The sequence below is a fragment of the Trachurus japonicus genome, chromosome 2 (assembly GCF_045865225.1).
Source record: "Trachurus japonicus isolate A0001 chromosome 2, Traja_1.0".
In the NCBI taxonomy this organism is placed as follows: domain Eukaryota; kingdom Metazoa; phylum Chordata; class Actinopteri; order Carangiformes; family Carangidae; genus Trachurus; species Trachurus japonicus.
In genome coordinates this window covers 10642516-10663419 of record NC_140908.1, presented here as the reverse complement: position 1 = coordinate 10663419, position 20904 = coordinate 10642516, and the positions used below count along the sequence as shown (strand labels likewise).

Sequence of the window (20904 nt, the reverse complement as noted above, 5' to 3'; positions counted from 1 at the left end):
TATTGTGTTTGTGTCAAGGTGTTTTGTTGTCCTGCCTGTCCTGAGTTATTAAACCTCAGTTTGCAAGTCTGTGTTCCCTCCTGCATTTGGGTCCACCTGCTTTCCAACCCTGACCATCAATTTATTTTACTCAGACCATTTTTTTTCCACAAGAAAAAAAAGACTTGTGTACAATACAAAATGTTTCCACTTTTATGCAACTCTGCAGATGGTTTAGTTTTAGCCTAAGGGTTGAGCTCATAAACCCAAACAGCTCATCAATATCAAATTATCTCTAGATGTACCTCTTACTCAAACACACAGAGGTGTCAGAACTCACGGGACCAACCGTTCAGTGTAAAAGAACTTGGAAACTAACACAGGTACAGTACATACCTGCAGGAGATGAGGAGATGTTGATCTTATGGTTGGAAAAACGGCACACAGATAATGAGCTGAAGGTGGTTCAGTGGAACAATTAGTTCTCAGAGCCACCTGCAATACGAAAATATTCTTAAAATCTACTACAGAATATAGGTAAATAATGATCAGAAATAACATGGGGATATTCAAGGGGAAAAAAAACATTCACTCAAAGTGAATACACAATATAGTGTATCTCATCCCCATGTGCAATAAAGCTTAATAAAAAACACATCAGTGAACCACATCCAACTGTGCATCACCAGCCACTCACTACTATATATAGAAATCAAAATTACATTTTAGATGTGATAAAAGAGACGTTATCACACACTTGTTTTAACAGATTAAGAAAATAAAGAATAAAAACTGGAAAACTGAATGTGTCTTAATTCATCTGTATAATTCACTGAGCAAACACTGAAACTCCTCAAGCAACGGACAATATTTGGATTTCAAATATTAATTTCATGCCAACATTTAGGTTTGGTTACGTCTATCCTGGCTATATGTCTGGGTACCAACAACTTCACACTTGGGGGTGTGTGCATTTGAAAAAAAAAAAAGACAGAAATTGTATAAAAAGCATGCTGTCTGTTGTTTAGTACAAAGTCTTCAGTCTGCTGACAAGATGCTCTCTACTACAGTGAAAATTGTTGCCTGTGAGTATGCAGCCTTTTCAGTTTAAAACTTCTGTTAAATGTTCTTTTTCTAAATCTATTGTATTTTTAATGACACTTTTCACTGTTCCAGTTCTGGCTACAGCTTGGTGTTGTACATCTGAGGGTAAATTATCATCGTCTCTTTCATCATTGTCTCATTTCCTTCCTTTAGTCACTGTATCTTGTTGTGGGTTCAGTTTGATTTGTTTTATAATAACATTGATTTTGTTCAGCTCAAAAACTCTTCTACGATGTGGCATGTCCTGGTGTACATGGAGAACTCATATGCCGTATGTAGTACATTATCATTCATACCATTTTAACCTCATATGAAAACACATCTCCCCTCTCCTTCCACCACCTGTTGAGACTGATTTGTTGTGTGCTCCCTTGTTTGTGTGTGTGCAGCTGAAAAACACGGGATTTGGGTGGAGGAAATGAGTCAAGGTGTGCAAAGCGATGCCGACTGTGAAACCAGAGACCAGCCTGCCCAGGTCTCAGATGACAACTGTGTTCATCCGATGATGCTCGCATGGGCTAAGAAACTGTAAGATTTATATTTTGTTTTATTTTATTGTGTTCAGTTTGTAGACAGAGTGGGAACTAAGGACACAAGCATAATGCTTTTTTTTAACTTTTAAACAACTTTTTGGTCACTTCCTGTAATTTCTTTTGCAAAGCTTTGCTCTGCTCAGAAGAATGGTGCACTGTCTCCGAGCATGAAAACGTTAAAATAGGCAACAACCTAATCTCTTGTGTGTATTATAATCTTTAACATTGTAATATTTCTGCAGCTGTAACACTAAGCAGTACTGCAAACTGCCCAGGCCCAATCCAAAGATGTTTCAGTGCGAATACTCACCAGATACCTTCTATCAAGTCAGCTACCGGTGCATCCAGATGCCTGGTCAGTATCTCAAAGCACAGTAGAGGTCTTGCTGAACTCTGCATGTACCTGTGGAAATATGGTGAAATCACTTTAACATTACATATTAAAATCTCACTTTTATCTCTAAATGTTTTGACAGACACGGAAACTGCTGTTGTATGTGAAGGAGAAAGTAAAACTATTCATTGTGGTAAGATTGTGTCTATACTTATTTCTAATCCTTTTTATATATTTAAAAAGATCAGATATGTTTCCATTCATACTCATCTTAAACGATACAACTTTTCTTTTGGACTTGGTTCATTTATTGTGTATACATGTCACACAGAAAAAGGAACAATTCGTGTTGTGTCTGCCAACTTTGGACGTAATGAAAGAAACACCTGCACCGACACCCCTTCGAAATACATCTTCTGCACCAGTGATAAGGCTCAACCTGCAGTGAGAGAACTGTGGGTATTGGTCCAAAAGACAAAATATTTTTTTACTCTGAATTCTTGTTTTTGATAATGTTCTCACAAATGGGATTATTTTTCCTTCTGTTTTATTTACCCATAAGTGATAACAATCTTCCTGTTTTGTGCTCCCAGGTGCCGGGGTCAAACAGAGTGCACCCTCACAGCCACCACGGAGCAGTTTGGAGAACCGGTGAACTGTGATGATAATCCTTTGTACCTTTCTGTGGATTATGTTTGCATGTGATCGGTAAGTGTAATTGAAGGTACAGGGAGCTGTGCACACGTCATGCCGCTGAGCCTAAGGATGTGTTCTTGTCCTTTATAGGAGAATCTGCCTCAACGTCCCAGAGAGGAGCCGTCACTCTTCATCACGGGTTTCATCCCATTCTGTGGCTTTCACAGATCGTACATGAAAAATAGAGTGATTTGGAATAATAAATTTAATTAAAGCAGTGCAACTAATTTGTGAGTTTGTCTTTTCTTTTTGTAACTGTCACATCAGTACTCTTAGCTATCACAGACATATGAAAATCAGCTCTAAACTTGTTATTTTATATGCCAGATAGGAAATTTATGACATGAAATCTAATACCAACCATATTTTTCTGGGTATCAGTATCACGTTTGAAATTCTGGTGTCGCGACAACTCTAGTCCAAAGTGTGCTTCAAACTTAAATATCTGATGCCACTTTTAAATATCTTCATGTATTAAAATATAAATGAAGGAAAACTGAACTCATTTAGAATAATTAGATAATAATAATTAGACTCCAAATGAAACGACTCCAGCACAAGGATAAAAGAGAAATAACGAAAGTGTTGAAGTAAATAATTAATGAACCAAAACACAAAACTACTCATCAAAACCTTTTAATGTACAAGCTTCGACGATCAATAGAAAAACACACAGTTTCTACACAGGCGTCGTCACAGTGCATTATTATTATTATTATTATTATTATTATTATTAAAGCTGAGGCTGCTGCTTCCTGTCGTCATGACAACACAAACCACATCCTCCTCCTGTAATGACTGTAACTGTAACCAAAGTCCTTCTAGGCTATACTACACAAGGATTGTTGATCATAGCGCTATAGTATGTACAGTTACATTTAGCTGGTCCTATATAAACCTACTGAATACACACATGGCACAAAAAACATTTAGTCACACTCATCCTGACATTTAGAAATGTTTGAGCTGCAACACTTCAGCTACAAATCACACTTACATTTTTACAGTTTTATCCAGAAACATGGAGGTGGCTCACTCCTGGCTCCAGCTGCTGATTTGGCGCCATCTGCTGGTCAAAGTATAGAATTACACCAGGTTAGTTTTAAATGACAGAAAACCTGCAGTTTACATTGAAAACTTTAATAAAAGTTGACAAACACTTTCTTATTCTAACTCTCACACTGACACTACACAGATTAAAAAGTATTAAAGACTGTTAGCTGGGGAAAAGTATTGATGCAAATATTGTTGTGTTCAAAATAAAGAATTTTACATAGCCTATAGTTTTTACTTTTTTACTACAAAGTGAAATAAACTGTAAACACATGATCCACTCCTGTGGCCACTAAGACGATGACAAAAGCACAAAGCAACCAATCCAGCCTGTCTGTATGAACTCACTAACATACATCTCCACATACTGTTAGAGCACAAAGTCTGGTCTGGTCCTCACCTCTCCTCTTTTCCCTGGAGCTCCGTCCAGGTCCTGAAGACTCCATCTGATCCTCTTGTCCTCACGGGGACTGTCTGTGTCACAAGAGACAGAGATGATGAACATGGAGGCTGCTGCTTCGTCTCTGTCTGTCTTCATTTACTCTCCTGCTTCTTTTTTACATTTATGTCAAATAAACCTCTGGAGACTTTACACTTGTCTTTTGTCAGTGAACTGGGCTCTGTGGTGGACTGTTGTGTGTCTCTTAGGGACACACAAGACTAAGGCTTCATTATGTCATCATCACACACACCTGTATCAACACCTGTGTTTTGTTTCCATACATGAAGTTAAATGACAGACTACAGTGTCTGGTTCATTCTGAGATGTTTCTAATCAAATCAATCATTTCTCATTAGACACTGATCTAAAAAGTCTAGAAATTAAATCACATTCCTCACATGAAAACACTCAGTGTTAGTTTTAGTATCACACACACACACACACACACACACACACACACACACACACACACACACACACACACACACACACACACACACACACACACACACACACACACACACACACACAGCTTCACTTCCTGAGACAGGAAGTGAAGCGGAAGCTGCAGCTTTGACAGCGACACCTGGAGGTGAAGAAGAGGAGGAGGAGGATGTGGAAACTGAAAAAGCCAGACAGGGCCGGTCCAAGCTTCTATTACTGCCAATAAAACTGATTATTGATCATTTACACATCTAATACAAACTTTTATATATATATATATGTTTTTTTTATATATATTTGAAGAGTTCATTTGCAAAAGCAGATAAGTGCCATTTTGAAAAAAATGAGCTGATGCTTTTGAATTATTCTTTACATAGTGTTGTTTTCAATAAAGCTTTATTTTTTTTAGTTACATCTGTTTTTGTACATCTCATCTCCTTGGTCAAAGCCACTCAACTTTGGTTTGACTGATATCACCTGGTGTAAATAATAATTAAAAATGTTCAAATATTTTTTTTTAAAACGGAGTTATCTGCTTTTGCAAATTAACTCTTCATTTATATATTCAGTATTTTTTTTTCAGTATTTTTATTTCGCACAACACACATGATATTAATAGACAGAGCAGAAAAGAACAGAAGCAGATGTGTGAAGCGCCAGGTCTCCCAAGAAGCTATTTAAAGCGTATGGCGGGAGCCTCAAACGCAATACTAACAGATTACATATTGATACATATGTCAAATCATGATAGAAAACAAGACAAAACATACATCACAGAATACACGTAGACAATGAGACAATACATAGCCTATTACCAAACAAAACATAACATACAATCACAAGACAAATCAATAACTCAAAATAGACAAAGACATCAAACAGACATACCCAGATTACGATGATAAATATGAGTTAAGAAGTTGCACCTTTAACCTTTTCTTGAAGACTGAGATGGAAATTCTGAAATTCCACATCAGATTGACCTGATTTTTTTCTGAGTGTCATCCTGAGGTCTAGTACTAGGGGTCAGTCTGAAGTGGAATAGTTGAGTAATAACGGGTAGTTTTCTTTTAATAAATATTAATCCTACTGTACATAATACAGCGAAATATGAAAGTTCAGAGGGCTTTTATTCTGAAATTCTACATCAGCTTGGCCTTTTGTTTTTCCTCTTGCTATATTTTACATTTTTTTCCCTCACATGTATGAGGATCTGTGATTATTATTATTTACTTAAGTGTTTTTCAAGTGAAGCTGCATTTTGTGAAGCATGTCATTTAAAAATTAAACCAAAAATACAAAACTTGCATTAACAACTGTTCTTTGGTCTCTTAAAAATAGGCCTCTGATAAAAATGTCCTTGTAGAGAAACACACATTAGGATTTTTTTTTCTTTTTCTTTTTCTTTTTTTACAGAGACACACTTGAAGGATTCAAGGCCAGTCAGATAAAGAAGCCACACAAAGGTCTCCCTTACAGAAGACAAAGTCGTTTTGTGTAGTGGGAAAACAGGTGTGTGTATGGTTGTGGTAGCCTATGCTTTCAGCTTCAGATCATTCAAACTTTTCATAATTGCAGGGGCCAATGATATTCATACATGACAGATTATAACATCAGGGGTTTTGTGAAGGAGCATCTGAAAATTGCAGAATGTATCTTAATTGTCCCACACATGTCAGACTTTTACATGTAAGACAATATATTCTTTTCCATTTTCTGTGCTTTGCATCAAAAAACACATGCACAGTATGTCCCAGTGGCTGATATCTGGGCTTTTGTGCAAAAAACTATAAGATAGACAACAGAAAAACAAAAGAAGGGAATAAAACATGCAGACACATTCCCTTGAAGCTGTGTGAAACAGCTACTAAAAGAGATAATGCAATATCCCAACCGTCAAGGCCATTCCTACAGTAGCTATCTTTTGTGTTGGCAACAAAATGCTTTTGTTTGCAGACTTCACACAGACCCAGATAGCTGCAGCGCCAACCAAATACATGTGAGAATAAGGAAAGCCATAGCAGAGACACTGTTTTTTGGAGCAGATTGGAAAAGCATCCTCAAAGAAACTCTGCCCGTCTGCACTGCAGTCATGGAGTTTTGTGCTCTTCTCAGCCTGTGTTTGCTTCACGCCTGTATGGGACAGGAGCTGCCCAGGGAGGCACTGTTGTCCTGGTTCAGGGAGCGGGTCCTGGAGGGCCTGGCGGTGGAGGGGCCACCTGCGGCCACGCTGCAGAGTCCTGGTGTGGACACGGCACAGCCCGAAGCCAGGCACATGCATCGGAGGGTTCCCAGGACCAGCAGGACGTCTTGGGTCAGCCACCAAACCAATCCAAACCAGGAAATATCTCAAATTATTCTCTTCCCCAGCTCTGGTGAGAAGCTTTGTTTTTCTTAATGCAAATGTAGAACATGCACATTATCATAAATGCAGCTCTAATCTGATCTAATCTTACTTTGGCAGACTCTTCTTGTGCCAGATCCAAGTCAACCCCTGAAAGCCACTTCACCTATTACTTCCAGCCCTCCATGAACAACCAGGAGACCCGGGTCACGTCTGCACATTTCTGGTTCTATGCTGGCGAGGAAGCTGCAGCCAACTCTTCTGCTCAGCTGTTCATCGTCACCTCGGAGCAGCAGCTTCTCCAGGCAGCAGAGGCTCCATCCAGCAGGAGCTCGGACGGATGGACCACCTACCACCTGGACCACAGCCTGCTGGTCTCTGTGGCCCACGGTGCTTTTCTACTCCAGGTCCGCTGTCTGACCTGTGGGTGCCACGCCACTGAACCAGACAAGATGCCTTTTCTTCACCTCCACGCTCAGCCTCGCGGTCCAGTCCGCTCACCCCGCCACGCCCCGGTCCCCATCCCCTGGTCTCCCTCTGCTATCGACCTGCTGCAGCGGCCCTCCCAGGAGAGGCCGCAGCACAGCGACTGCCGCCGGGAAGCCATCCAGATCAGCTTCGAGGAGCTGGGCTGGGAAAACTGGATCGTCCACCCCAAGATGCTGACTTTCTTCTATTGCCATGGCAACTGCTCGGCCTTGGATCGGACCACTACGACGCTGGGGATGACTCAGTGCTGCGCTCCGGTCCCGGGGAGCATGAGATCCCTGAGGATCACTACCACATCTGATGGTGGATACTCATTCAAGTATGAGACCTTGCCAAACATCATACCTGAAGAGTGTGCTTGTATCTGAATTGCACTGTAAACAGTAGAAGTCCATCACAGACCTAGAAAAGTTAATTTCCTCCCATTTAGACTATTGCAACTCTTTACACTGGAATTAGTCAAGCATCCCTGTCACATCTCCAGCTGGTCCAGAATGCAGCAGCTAGAATTATTACTGGTACCAGGAGAAGTGACATATTCCCCCTGCATTGGCCTCACTCCACTAGCTAACTCCTCACTCCCTACTCCACTTCTCCTCCCCTTAGATCCTCAGATAAATCTCTGCTTTCCATCCCACATACAGAATTAAAAACCAGAGGTGACAGAGCATTTTCAGTTGCTGGCCTAAAACTGTGGAATAATTTCCCTCTTCAAAACACACCTAAAAACCCATCTCTTTTCCTTAGTATTTGATTCAGCATAGTACTAATACTCCATTATTTTACCCACTGTTTTAAACTGTTCTATTATTCTACTGTCATTGTTGTTCTTGTTTTGCACATAATTGTAAAGCACTTTGGTCTGACTTGGATGTCTATGTATACAATAATACTGTTAAATAAGTTTTTGCAGTTAAAATGCTAAAGAATCAACATTTTTGTTCCAGCTTTTTGCATGTCATGTTACTTTAGTAACAATCTCCAAGTAGAAATTAAGGCCATGACTGTATCATTTGTCCATTGTTTGATTCTGACCTTTAGGGGGCAGTGCAGGCCCACTTTTAAACATCAGTACTTCTGGTGTGAACTGATTTGGTGTATTATAGATTAAAATCACAGATTAAAACATGAAATGCTCCTGTTTTTCTTTGTAAATGCCATAAATGCTGAGAATATTTTACACTTTCTTATGCCACAGGTCCCTGGTTGATGAGGAATCAATTCGTAAATTCTGATATGTTCACCAATTTATCTGCTGAAACGACAGGGTTTCAACAGACAAATCTTTCTACAAGTTGGAATTCTGTTGCTGAAAAGAGTCGAGTCCAAAAGACAAAACATCTTGTTCAAATATATTTATTTACTCTGAAGACAAATAATCTCTACAGTTACAAAAACTACAAAACTTGCAATAGAAAAAACAAGAGAAGTATAAACTGTTTGGAATGTCGTACCTTGCAATAAGTGGCAAAACTGGAAGTGAGATGATTACAAGAATACAGCATCGAACAGCTCCTTTGGCAAATCTCTAGTTTCTTTTTTTTTTTCTTTTTTTCCAGCAATAGATCATAAAACCAACCGACAGGCTATGAGTAAGTATGAACTCTGCATGAACACAGAAAGCTATTGATCAAAAGTCGCACGATGAACTGAAAGGTTATGTGTTTACATGGCACCGGGCTGTGTGTCAGCAGCCAACTGTCATCATTTCCTCACTGTGTGTGTTTTCTCTTTTCCATGATGCACGAAAGCATCCATGTTTTAGCACAGAGGAGGAGTAGTGGCCCATGTCAAGGATGGAAAATATGTCTCACCAAAGAAGAATGTAAATTTCAAAAGACAAGGATGGAGTTTCATTGTTGACAGTAGCCTAGAAGACAGATGTTTCCAGCTGGTTAGCAAAAAAAAAACTAAACAAAAACAAAAAAAAATCCCCAAAAAGTGAAATTACATCCTCAACTTTATGCAATAACATACTTTAGTAAATCATTTTTTATATTACATAATTTAGGGAAGAAAGGTTTGCCTACTTCTCAGCAGTCATGTGAAACAGGTGGCATTCATATTCATGATGCCCATACTTCCTTCTGACAAAAAGATAGTCATCTAAGCTTTGGTCAAGTCGTAATAAAAAGAAAGAAAGAAAGGAGCTGGTAAAATAAATTGAATGGGAACATTTGGACCTTGGAACATTTTCTTGTCGATAAAGAATTCAAGCATTTTCCAGGTAAAACGTTTTGGATGATTGTAAGTAAATATGCAGGATTCGGATATCCGTCATTTTCCAGAAATGGTGTGGGCCCTTTCTAATAAACAATAATCCCCCTAACAACCAATCTGTTTAAATTAAACATGAGTCATCTTGCACAGGTTAAGCCTGCTGCACACGCTCCAGAAATGACATAACCAAAGGCTGTGTTGTTTGAGCTTCTCTCGGAGGCCAACAAGCCTCAACAAACTGAGACATTAATAATTGGAGACATTCTATTAAAAAAAAGAAAAAAAAGAACAAAACAAAGCAAAAAAAAATTCACTCAGCCAGGAGTTTTAAGCTTAAGGGCAATCCTTGCAATGTCTGAAATGGATGAGGATTATTGTACGGCCACAAAAACACTGAGTGGGTGAAAGAACAGGGTGTAGACAAGGATTTAGCTGAAGGCACAGTCGAGGTTTTGGACGTAGGTCGGCAAGCAGAAACTCGATATGTGGCAGGCTTTCAAGTTTAGAGTCGTGGAGATGAACCATTTGTCACAACACAGCTTGGTCAGCGTTTTTTCTTTCTTTTTCGACTGACCCCTAATACTGAAAGGCTCATTTCTCTCATCCACGCATGCATACAAACACTTACACACTTACACACACACGCACACACAAACAAACACACACATTCACGCTTTGGTCTCCCTCAGTGGTCTGACTGCATTCCCATATGTGCTTCCCCAATGTGTTTAAGGCCAGTAGGAATGGAAGGACAGACGTTTGTGGCAGGAAGCACGTTCAGGCATGTATTCCTAGGAGAAGAGAGAAAACAAGATGAATGAGAAAAGTATTCTCTAAGTCAGCAAATGTTGATCAGCCAACAGCGTGATGGGCTAATTGCCACGGTGCTGGAGGGGTTTGGAAGTTTAAACGTTTGAATTTGTCTCTGACCTTTCTCACTCGCCTCTCCCTGCTTTTCCTGAGCAAAGTTGAGGCGGTTTTGCTCGGCGGCCGTCTGAGCGGCTGTGTTGACCTCGGGGCTGCTGCTCCGTGACGGGCTTCCCTCGTCCGCCTGGTAGGCCAGGTCCAGGTGCTGCTGGGCCAGCTTCAGGTGCCTCCTCAGCCGCTCCAGCTCCCTGGACGAGGGCGCCTCGTCCCCAAAGCTCTCCCTCCCAGAGTCGGCCATGGGGGAATCCCTCAGATCTCTTTTTAGTTTCTCCTTCTTCATGGTGGCGTGGTATCCCGGCGGAGCGGTGGGTATGGAGCGCGCCGACGGCGGGGACAGGGGGCCTCGCGAGTTGAGCGCCGCCCGCCTGCGGAAGGTGTCGCGGATGCCGCCGATGCCCAGGTGGATGATCTCCAGGGCGGTGAGGAGCAGGCAGAGGAACGACACCACGTACATCACCAGCAGGAAGATGGTCTTCTCCGTGGGCCGGGACACGAAGCAGTCCACCGTGTGCGGGCAGGGCGAGCGCGTGCACACGTAGGAGGGGATCACCTCGAAGCCGTAGAGGACGTACTGGCCGAACAGGAAGGCCACCTCGAAGGACGAGCGCCACAGCAGCTGGCACACGTAGACTTTCATCAGGCCGTCACGCAGAATCCGCCGACGACCGTCATGCTTTTTCTCTGAGGCTGGAAAAGAAAAGCTCCGATTAGAAACCTGTTCCACGGATCATCAACATGTTCCAGTGACATTCCGCTGCCCTACTTTTATCTGCTTTGTCAGGCTTGTCTGGCTCGATCTCTTCCGCAATCATGGGGTCTTCCTCTCCGTTGTCCTCGGCCTCCTCGTAGTCCCGGACCGCCCCGCGGCTGACGATGGGCATCTTCTTCTTCCTGTTCCCGATGGGCCGGTACTCGCTGTCGTCCATGCGGGCGATCTTGTGCATGGCGAAGCCCAGGTACATGATGGTTGGAGTAGTGATCATGATAACCTATAGACAAAACATATGCACAGGTGGTTGAAATTTCAGCAAAACTCAATAAAATCGGGGACACTTTGGTGTTTCTGATCAAGAGTGAAAAGCAGCTCACCTGGAAGATCCAGAATCGGACGTGTGAGAGCGGCGCAAACGCGTCGTAGCACACGTTCTCGCACCCGGGCTGTTGCGTGTTGCAGACAAATTTGCTCTGTTCATCGTAGTAGATGGTTTCCCCGCCGACGGCCGTCAGCACGATGCGGAAGATGATGAGCACCGTCAGCCAGATCTTCCCCACGAAGGTGGAGTGGTTGGAGATCTCATCCAGGAGACGAGTAAGGAAGCTCCAACTCATGGTGCCAAGGTGACTGTGGAGCTAAATCAGCTCTGGATGGGGGAGAGAAAAGACCATTTCTAGTATCTGACATGTGAATATTCGCTGTTTTTCTTCATCATTTATGATTCTGAACTGAAAATGTTCAGGTTTTATAATTTTGGTTGGACAAAACAAGCCATTTGGAAACTTAAACTAAAAATCTGTGGAGACATTATTAATGAACACACATTTGTTGCTGGCTTGACTTCAAATTCTCCTCAATGGACCAACAAAGTGTGAAAATGAACCACACTACCTGGTTTACACTTCCACAGAGTGATTAAAACGAACGTGCATGTGTAAATACAGCATGCAAGTATCCGGGCGAAACCTCAACTGGAGGGTTGGAGCAGTAAACACATGCCCCATGCTTGGTTTTAATCAGACACAGGCCTCTCAGACATGCAGGTATCCATGCGTCAACTTCACAAAAAAACACTGAATCAGTCCCCGCTGGTCAGAACGCACTCGTCTTGGTAGCAGTTTGGTAAACCCACATTCCTGCAGCCCGCTGCTGTGCCAAAGCTCGAGCTGCTTAATCAAACATCAAACAAGTGTCGGCTGGCAAGTCGCTGCTAGCCATGAGGAGGCCTGCTGTGGCTTTGCACTACAGGTATTATGATACTAAAGCAGTGAATGAGGCAAGGAATTTATTTCCTGTCAAACTGCCAGAAGTTATCCCTTTAAATCCTTTGAAAAAACAAAAAGAAAAAAAAAAAAAACCCACAAGCTCACACCTTAAAGGGATAGTTCAACATTTTGGCAAATTGGCCCATTGCCATAATCCCTATAGTTTTAGGAGTAGGTTCGTTACCTGTAATTGTCGGTGCAAGCTATTTTTAGAACGGCAGAGCAGAGCCGCGAGCTGGTCAGAGCTACGCTACGGAGGCTAATGGGATTTCTTGGTTTCCCTCATCAAACTCATAAAATACACAATCCAACAACTCCAAAACGCTCTGGTGGACAAGTTGTGACCTGCACATTCACCACGCTATGAGATAATAACAGAACGTTACCACACAGAGTTGTTTTCGGGGTAAATTCATGCAAAACCACTGATGCACGTTTTTGAGTTGTTGGATTGTGTATTTGATGAGTTTGATGAGGGAAACCAAGAAATCCCATTAGCCTCCGTAGTGTAGCTCTGAGCAGCTCGCGGCTCTGCTCCGCCGTTCTGAAAATAGCTTGCACCGACAATAACTATAGGGATTATGACAATGGGCCAATTTGCCCATTTGCCAATTTGATGTTGAACTATCCCTTTAACCTGAAGACATGAAGAACAGGACGGAGTTGGATCTCAGCGTTTTAGAGAAAAGCTTGTTTTAGGAACAAAACTCAAGACTTCAGAAAATCCCTCCCAGCTATTACTGCATCAAATAGTTTGGTTTTGGTTTAACATCCCAGACAGGACACAAGAAAACAGCCTCTGATATTAATGCCATATTGGAAGACCGTCTCCACATTCCTAATTTCAGACTCACTGCCACAAGACAAGTCTTTGGCCATCACCGGCATCTATAGACACGTCGGGCGCGATAGCGAGGCGCCCGCTCGCCCAGGTTACTCATCAATTCCTCCTAAAACTGGCACCTTCAGACGCTGAGAAATGTTGAGTCGGACTTGCCCCGGCCTGACCAGAAAAAATATTCCACCGAGAGACACACGCCTTCATGTCGACGTCCAGGGACTCACTAGCCACACCAAAGCTGTAAACACATGTTAGAAGTTGGCTCGTCTTGGTTAGATCCAGACAGTCAAAATTATGGACCTTGAAACACTCAGATCCAGAGTATTTAAAGGGTTTTATGCACTAAATGTGGAGCTAAATCACACTTTTAAAAGAGGAAAGACTCATCTATTACAGAGTATTCGTACCGTCATCTGTATAAAAAGCATCCTGTGTGTGCTAAAATGTAGGTTCAGTCGTGGGAATGGGTGAAGTGTTCGACAAAACAGACAACTCTGTGACCCTGAGACCAGCATACAGCTGCAAGATGACATCTGTTTTACCCCTACCATACAATTACAACCCCCGCCCACCCACCCAACCTCCATTCATCTGGTTTCTCACAGCTACAGAGTCTTATCTATCATCCAATGAGGTGGATGCTCCCTTTAAACATCACCGATCTGACCCCTTTTTTTTTTTTTTTTACCACCGTGTTCGGTTTCCTCCGCTGAAACGCTGAGATCTGATATTCCAGCCCTCAAACTGCTCTGAGGACACGAACCCTGAAATGCAAAACAGCGACCAAAAGCATCTTGGGAGAAAATGAGGCATTATGGTCATGAATCCGCAAGCCCCCGACCACTAATGGTCATCTAATATCAGAATAATACAGAAGGCAATTCCAGCCGTGCTGAGCTGCCAGAAGAGAGGAGAGAGAACAGCCTGTGATTGAATGTCACCTCCAAAAAACAAACAAAAAAAATGCTGCTTCACGCCTGCCTGTGCCACTTTAAACAAACTTATCGCTGCTCTGAGGTCAGCTGATGCACAGATGCAGAGTTTGGCCTGCACAAACAGAGCCACTGCAGCCTGCAAACTCTTTCCATCCATACATTGTATACAATTACAATTTCCCTATAGATTTATGCTTTAAATGTTAAAGCAGTGTTCTCAGAAAAGGCTGAATCCACTACACAAGTAGATACACGATGTCTGACACATAAAAATGTCACTGAATGGACTGAGCTATTCCTGTCTGCTAAATTATTTCAGTCTGTGACTCTTGCGAGAGAAAGTAACTGTAATTTTAGACGCTGGCCGTGCGCCACCAGTGGGTCAAACTCTACTTTAAGGGTTTTTTAGCCTGTTTATTGTGATATAAACTTCGTAGAGCAGGTGTTACGGCTCCAAAGAGGAGTTTAGATCCTCCATTTAAAAGTTTCCAAGAGTGGAGGAAGAGTAAAGGCTCTTCTCAGGAGTTTTTCCCCCTCCAACCACAGCAGCAGACTAAATTTACCCTGATGAAACCCTTTATAACAGGCCTTGTTAACACACTGTAAATGCTACTCTCTAAATAAAGACACAAATAGATAGGTAGCTCATCTCCCACTGGTTGTGTTTGACTTGGACAAACTGGATTCCTGGCTCCAGCAAACGCAAACATTTTCCTTACAGCGCAGTGCCACCATCCCCAACAGCTTTTAAACAGAAGCAGCTAAACCAGGCTCAACTGATTTAATGGCTTTTCTGCTTCAGGAGCCACTCGTCTGCAGGAGGAGAAGGAGAAGAAGGAGGAGGAGGAGGAGGAGGAGGAGAAGGAGGAGGGGGATGGAGAGTTTTTTGGGCAAAGGATCTGGACAAAGCGAAGGCGAGTTAACATTCCTGCCTAACCAAAAGCAGAGAGCTGGATTTTAGGGTTCAGGGAGCAGACAGAGGGCACATGAAATCCCCATGAAGCCTGAGCAGCCAGAGGAGAAGACAGTAAAGAAGAGGGAGTGATTGACATTTTGTAGATGCTGTCACCATGAGGGGAAAAAAGGAAAGAAAGAAAGAAAAAAAAACTCCACTCCTGAATCTGCAGGGAAAAATAAAACATGCAAACACTTCATCCACATCACACATTTCCTTTCTGAGTTTGAAAAAAGCAGTTGAGAGGAGGTTTGTGTGCAGAGCTGCTGCAGGCTTGTGAACACGCTCTGCTGAGTCAGACTCAACTGTTTTGGAAATTGTGGCATTTCTGGAGGAAAACAAACTCGTGCCAATATAAAGCTTTAGTGGGTGAAAACGAAAATCCGGTGAATCAGAGGATGAAGCCATCATTTCAAAGAGTCACAGACCAAATAGCCAAAATGATTGTTGGTAAGAGAATTACTCATTAAAAAAAAAACAGAGGAAATCCGTGTAGGAGCTTTTACAGACTCTGATTGGAAACTTTTTCACATTAAACACTCGTTTTGGACACTTCAATCAAACCAGATTCTCTTTTAACACTTTAAAGTCGCACTAACAACAACTTTTCCTAACTCTGGTTAAGTTTCCTCTCCTCTCCTCTCCTCACCAGTCGACTCACCGCTCTCCGGTTTGCAGCTAGATCCAAGTCTCGTAACGCGGAACCCACTTGGTAAATTTAGACCTAAACCCTCTGAGCTCGTAAAAAAAAAAACTTTCTCTGCTAAACTAATGAAGCTGTAAAAGAAAAGGGAGTAATCTGTCGTAACGTAACGAACTTTTCTCGGTGCCAAACACCCACCTTCTGCGCTCCGATCCGCGCGCGTGCCGTGTTCGCTCCTCGTGCTTAATTGCTCGACCAGGTTTTCCTAATTAAGCGCGCGCTCCTCTCGTCTCGCGTCTGCGTGCGTCCGCGTCCGAGGCAGCCGTCAGTCTGAACCCATCCGGCCCGTGTTGACCCCATGTGTCGGGGTGCCGAACAAGAGGACAAAAGAAAGCTCTGCTGATTCCCGCAGGCTCCTGGCGGCTCCCCTCCTCCCTCCTCCTCCTCCCCCCTTCTCCTCCTCCTCCTCCCGCACCTCCTCCACCGCTCGGCCCCATTCAGAGGAGGCCCTCTCGCCTGAAACCTGAGATCCACGACGCTGACTACCGTTCGGCCCTCACGACAAAGGACTGTGGGGATCCTATTATTCGTCTGATAATATGATGATGCAGTTTGAGTGTCACAGTTAAACCTCCAGGTCTCTGTGGACACTTTATAGGAATTTCATAGGATCACAATATGTAGTAGCCTACCCTAGTCCAGTGGTTCTCAACGTGGGGTCCAGGGACCCCCAGGGGTCCTTGAGAGGGTTCAAAGGGGTCCCCAACTTTTTCTTGAAATTTAAAAAACTTTTTAAGAAATTTTACCACTTCTCTCTGGAAAATTTTTATGACTTTTTAAAAAAAAAAAAAAAATATATATATATATATATATAATTTTTACCACTTGTTCTAGAAATGTTTAAATGTTTTTGGGGAAATTGTACCACTTTTTTTCCATAAATGTCTCTATAATATTTCCAAAAATCCATGCCATTGGCCCTAATTTGAATGCACGTTTAATAAAAATTTAATATTCTTCAGTCTCAGAACAAATATATGTGTATTTCTGGCATTTGCTTCAAAATGGGGGTCCGTGGTCTACTTTGTGTCAATTTAGGGGTCCTTGATGTAAAAACCTTTGAGAACCACTGCCCTAGTCTATAATCAAACTGATCTGGCTTCCTATGTGTGGATGTGTAGCTATAGCCTATATTTCATCATAATTATATATCTTTTTAATAAAACAGGAATAAAATCAAAATAAAACACAAATAGACATTTTTATACAGCTGTCACTTCATTTTAAGTTTATTGTCCAGTTTATGAGAGGTGTGGATTCAGTATAATGGTCATCTTGGAGCCTGTGGTTTGTGTTGTTGTTGAAATTGGTTGCTATTATACTGAGACATGTTTCTGAAACGCAGTTCACCCTCTGATCTTAATGGGCTGCGCAATATATCCACAAAATACAGCTTAAAACTGGACCAAGAGAGAAATAACTAAGATGTTGTTTCGGAAAAATGAGGACAACATTAAAAAAAACAAAAAAACATGTAGTTGGTTGAGTCAAGCTATTTATTGGTAAGGAACTGGAGGAAACTGATACACAATAAACGAAGTGAACTGGGGTAGAAATGGGGCAAAAAACGAGTTACTGGCTTCCTAAAACAAAAATGAATATAAAACCTGACTCCTCTGTAATAATGATTACTATAATAGTCGGAAGAAAACAACCAAAGGAGTGTGTGGGCTCACTTTGAGTCATTTCTAGGCCAGTCCGGTCCAAAAACAACTGCACAAACGGCGGTCGGTTGATTGACAGGTCGGGCCAGGTGCCACACCAATCGGCATTCAATTAATGGGTATCACCCCCAGCGATTGTAGCCAATCATAGTTTGGGGGCCACACACCGAATTTGCATACTACCAGTCGGTAGCTAAGGTATAAATACCAACTGCCCAAAGTCGGCCCGAAATTGCTTTCAGTTGATTGGTGGGTCGGAATAGGTGCCGCACCAATCACGTTAAAGGGATAGTAGCATTTTTTTTTTAAGTGGGGTTGTATGATCTACAAATAGCCCCTCAGTACTTTAATTGCAGTAGAAGACTCTCTGCACTGCAAAAAATTATATTATAGTGAACAATGGAACTGTGTATTTTTTTTCCAGGTAAAACCTCTTTTAGGCTGCGAAAATAGGCCAGTTTCTTTGGGTCTGTTCACAACACTGTATGTTGTAAATCTCTGGGCAGGGCTATGGGCTGGCGTTGCTAACGGGAGGAGTGCAGAGAGTCTTCTACTGCAATAAAAGTACTTAGGGGCTATTTGTAGATCATACAACCCCACAAATGCTAATATCCCTTTAAGGCAACCGCGCAGCTAATTTGCATATTACAGTAGGTATAAATACCAACTGCCCAACTTCGGCCCCAAATTGCTTCCAGTTGATTGGTGGGTCGGACTAGGTGTCACGCCAATCACGTTAAGGCAACCGCGCGCGCAGCTAATTTGCATATTACCAGTCGAGCTAGGTATAAATTCCAATAGCATTTCGGTCATATTGCTTCCAGTTGATTGGGTGGGTCAGTCTATATGCACTATGGGAATGACGGGATTTGAACTGGAGCCGACTACACGGAGGACTGCCTCTGTAGGCCTACATGGGGCGCCGGCTCTACCCACTGCGCCACACGTCGCTCCATTTTAGTTTACTTTTTATTTTTATTTTATCGGTAGTAGCGCCTCCATATTACTCCACAAGGTTCAACGAATTAGCTCACGGCTAGATCATGAGGCTAATTAGCTCGCTACCGCGGCCTTTGCTTTGCCAGGTTTTTCACTCGGTTCTAAATGACGTCAGGTCGGTGCTGCTCCAATCAGAACGCAGCTAACGAACACATAGTCACGCCCCAGCAGGTGCAGCCAATCATAGCTTGGGGGCCGCACATCCTATTTAGCATAAAATGAAAAGTCTACTGTTGAACACACAGAGGTGCTACAAGCTGTGAAACTGCATCAAATTTACTGTAGAAGGTTCTGCAGCACTTTTATGTTTCACCATTCCACAGAGTAAGGGATGGATTAGAAATATAAATATCTGGCTCCAAAAAAATTATACATAGAGCACAAGACAACATGATTGTCAATGCCATTAGACATGCTTTTTTATGCCAAAAAGTTAAATGAGTGCAACAACATTACAACTATAGTCTTTCCTCTTTTTGCTGAGGACCCTTATCCCCTGGCCTACAGTTTGGCAGCCCACCGGCCTGACGGAGCACTGCGTGACTGCAGCCTTTAGAAGAAGAGGCCCACCATCCAAGAATTTAGTTTGACTTGAGCGTTCAGCAAAACAACAAATTTCTTGCTGTCATGCACAGTGCAGCTGTAATGCTCCTGATTTACCAGAGGACCTGAAATGTTTGGAGGAGACGGTGGGAAGTCAAATCAGGCCAGATGTCTGCGCCCAGCCAAATCGCCATGGCTGCATCCCAGCTTCCTCTCATACTAACTATCCACCCTGCTTTCCTCCACTTCTCACATGTGGTCCAAGTGAGGCATGAACTTATTCATCTCCACCTTTTCACCACTGCATATTAAACAGAAAAATAATGAATAAGTGCTTTTTATGTTATAATATTTACATGACATTTTGGTATCTGGCCAACAAACTAAAAACCACTGAATTTTTCTGCTGATGAGAAGTGAAATGTGTCTGATCTGGGGGTCACAAAGGTTATGCAATAGCCAAAATCAGAATGGGGGTGGGGCGAGTGCCTCGTGGGGCTCAAAATTCCTTCCTAACCCCCTGCAGTGCAAATCCTAAAGGCTTGAATACTCAGCGGTATGCAGCACTTTTGATTTTTGCCCACCTGCATGTTTCATCACCACTTCACACTAAACTGATCGTACACATGTTGTGGTTACATCCTACCATTGCTCATTTCCTCACATAACGCAAACCAAAAGCATAAATTCATAGCGTGCAATCAGTATGACTCATAAGTTTTTTAAGGCTGAGTTTCTGGGCTCATTAATTTTACCATATTGCAGGCAAAAACACACAAAAAAAGGATTGGGGATGGAAACGCAAGACGTTAATTCCTGGCAGGATGGAGGACGAACGACAAAACAATTAACATTTCCATAAAAAAACAACAGAAAACAAAGAATAAATAACACATGGATATAAAAATCAGACATGGGCATGTGAAAGTGCAGAAAGCGGTCTCAGATATCACATCATAAACTTCTCAAGTTGTGAAAAAATGTTTTGTGCATCTGTTTTCAGACAAACAATCCACACTCTCTATCATGGCGATGATCTCTATACTTTTTAAATCCAGTTCAAACACTTAATATATTCACCGTTGACATGGATCTGAAAATCCAAACCAGGGGAGCTGCAGCTGTTACACACAAGTTGTTATTATGAAAGCTTTGTCAAGTATTTCCACACATATCCTTTAATTCTCATGGATTTGTGAGCTGTGAATGAGCTCCCCTCTTCTTTTGTTTGGAGGTTTTAAAAGGTTGAAACCTCTCAGAGAGGAAGCCAGTTATCAGTCATCTCTATCAGCTCTGAGACAGATGTTCTGCACCTGCGTCTGACCTTTGACCCTCTTGTTTTTGTAGCTAAAAGAAAACGGAAAGTGAGAAACAGGGCATAAAAAAACGTGTCTTTGTTTATCGCGTGAATCAGATTTATGTGAGGAACTTTTACGACCAGGATGCGGGTGAGTAGTCGCCAGTCACTTGTGCGCCGGAGGATCAGGAGTTTGTCGGCCCATGTGGGCGCAGCTGAAGGAGATCCACGTCTCCCAACCAGCATGTGCACTGCACATGTACAGCACCGGTGGCTGAGGAAATATTTACTCTGTGAAATTGGTTAACATACCTTTCACACAGCTGAGCACAGACTCAAATCGCACTTCACTTTGAGAGGAGGGAGGGGGGGATGTGACTGGCAGTTTGGTATTGAGAGGCCAAAGAGAACAGAGTGTTGAG

General features: G+C 42.4%; 2 protein-coding genes across 3 annotated transcripts; one reads left to right on the top strand and one right to left on the bottom strand.

Moving 5' to 3' along the window:
• The first annotated feature begins 6550 nt into the window (after nt 1-6550).
• Nucleotides 6551-7786, top strand: inha (inhibin subunit alpha). Its single transcript, XM_085803431.1, has 2 exons — nt 6551-6960; nt 7050-7786. Exons 1-2 carry the CDS (start codon nt 6678-6680, stop codon nt 7784-7786), a joined length of 1020 nt encoding a protein of 339 aa, XP_085659557.1. The 5' UTR covers nt 6551-6677.
• A 1356-nt stretch (nt 7787-9142) lies between these two features.
• Nucleotides 9143-16317, bottom strand: LOC146990848 (gap junction gamma-1 protein-like). 2 transcript variants are annotated; one of them, XR_015037779.1, is made up of 6 exons: nt 15938-16046; nt 11655-11926; nt 11329-11554; nt 10569-11252; nt 10271-10429; nt 10201-10235 (listed from the first exon to the last, which is right to left on the bottom strand). XR_015037779.1 is itself a non-coding variant. In XM_085800695.1 (5 exons), the coding sequence occupies exons 2-5, from the start codon at nt 11892-11894 to the stop codon at nt 10416-10418; spliced, it is 1164 nt and encodes a 387-aa protein (XP_085656821.1). In that variant the 5' UTR covers nt 11895-11926; nt 15938-16317; the 3' UTR covers nt 9143-10415. The 2 variants fall into 2 exon arrangements, 1 of the variants encoding a protein (XP_085656821.1); XM_085800695.1 differs by having other exon boundaries at nt 9143-10429; nt 15938-16317.
• Nucleotides 16318-20904: the final 4587 nt, after the last annotated feature.

Coding starts and splice junctions, on each gene's coding strand:
- inha (XM_085803431.1), top strand. CDS start 6,678: ATGGAGTTTTGTGCTCTTCTCAGCCTGTGTTTGCTTCACGCCTGTATG. Junction 6,961..7,049: donor TATTCTCTTCCCCAGCTCTG/GTGAGAAGCTTT, acceptor TTACTTTGGCAG/ACTCTTCTTGTGCCAGATCC.
- LOC146990848 (XM_085800695.1), bottom strand. CDS start 11,894: ATGAGTTGGAGCTTCCTTACTCGTCTCCTGGATGAGATCTCCAACCAC. Junction 11,555..11,654: donor TCCGATTCTGGATCTTCCAG/GTGAGCTGCTTT, acceptor TTTTGTCTATAG/GTTATCATGATCACTACTCC. Junction 11,253..11,328: donor GCCTGACAAAGCAGATAAAA/GTAGGGCAGCGG, acceptor TTTCTTTTCCAG/CCTCAGAGAAAAAGCATGAC.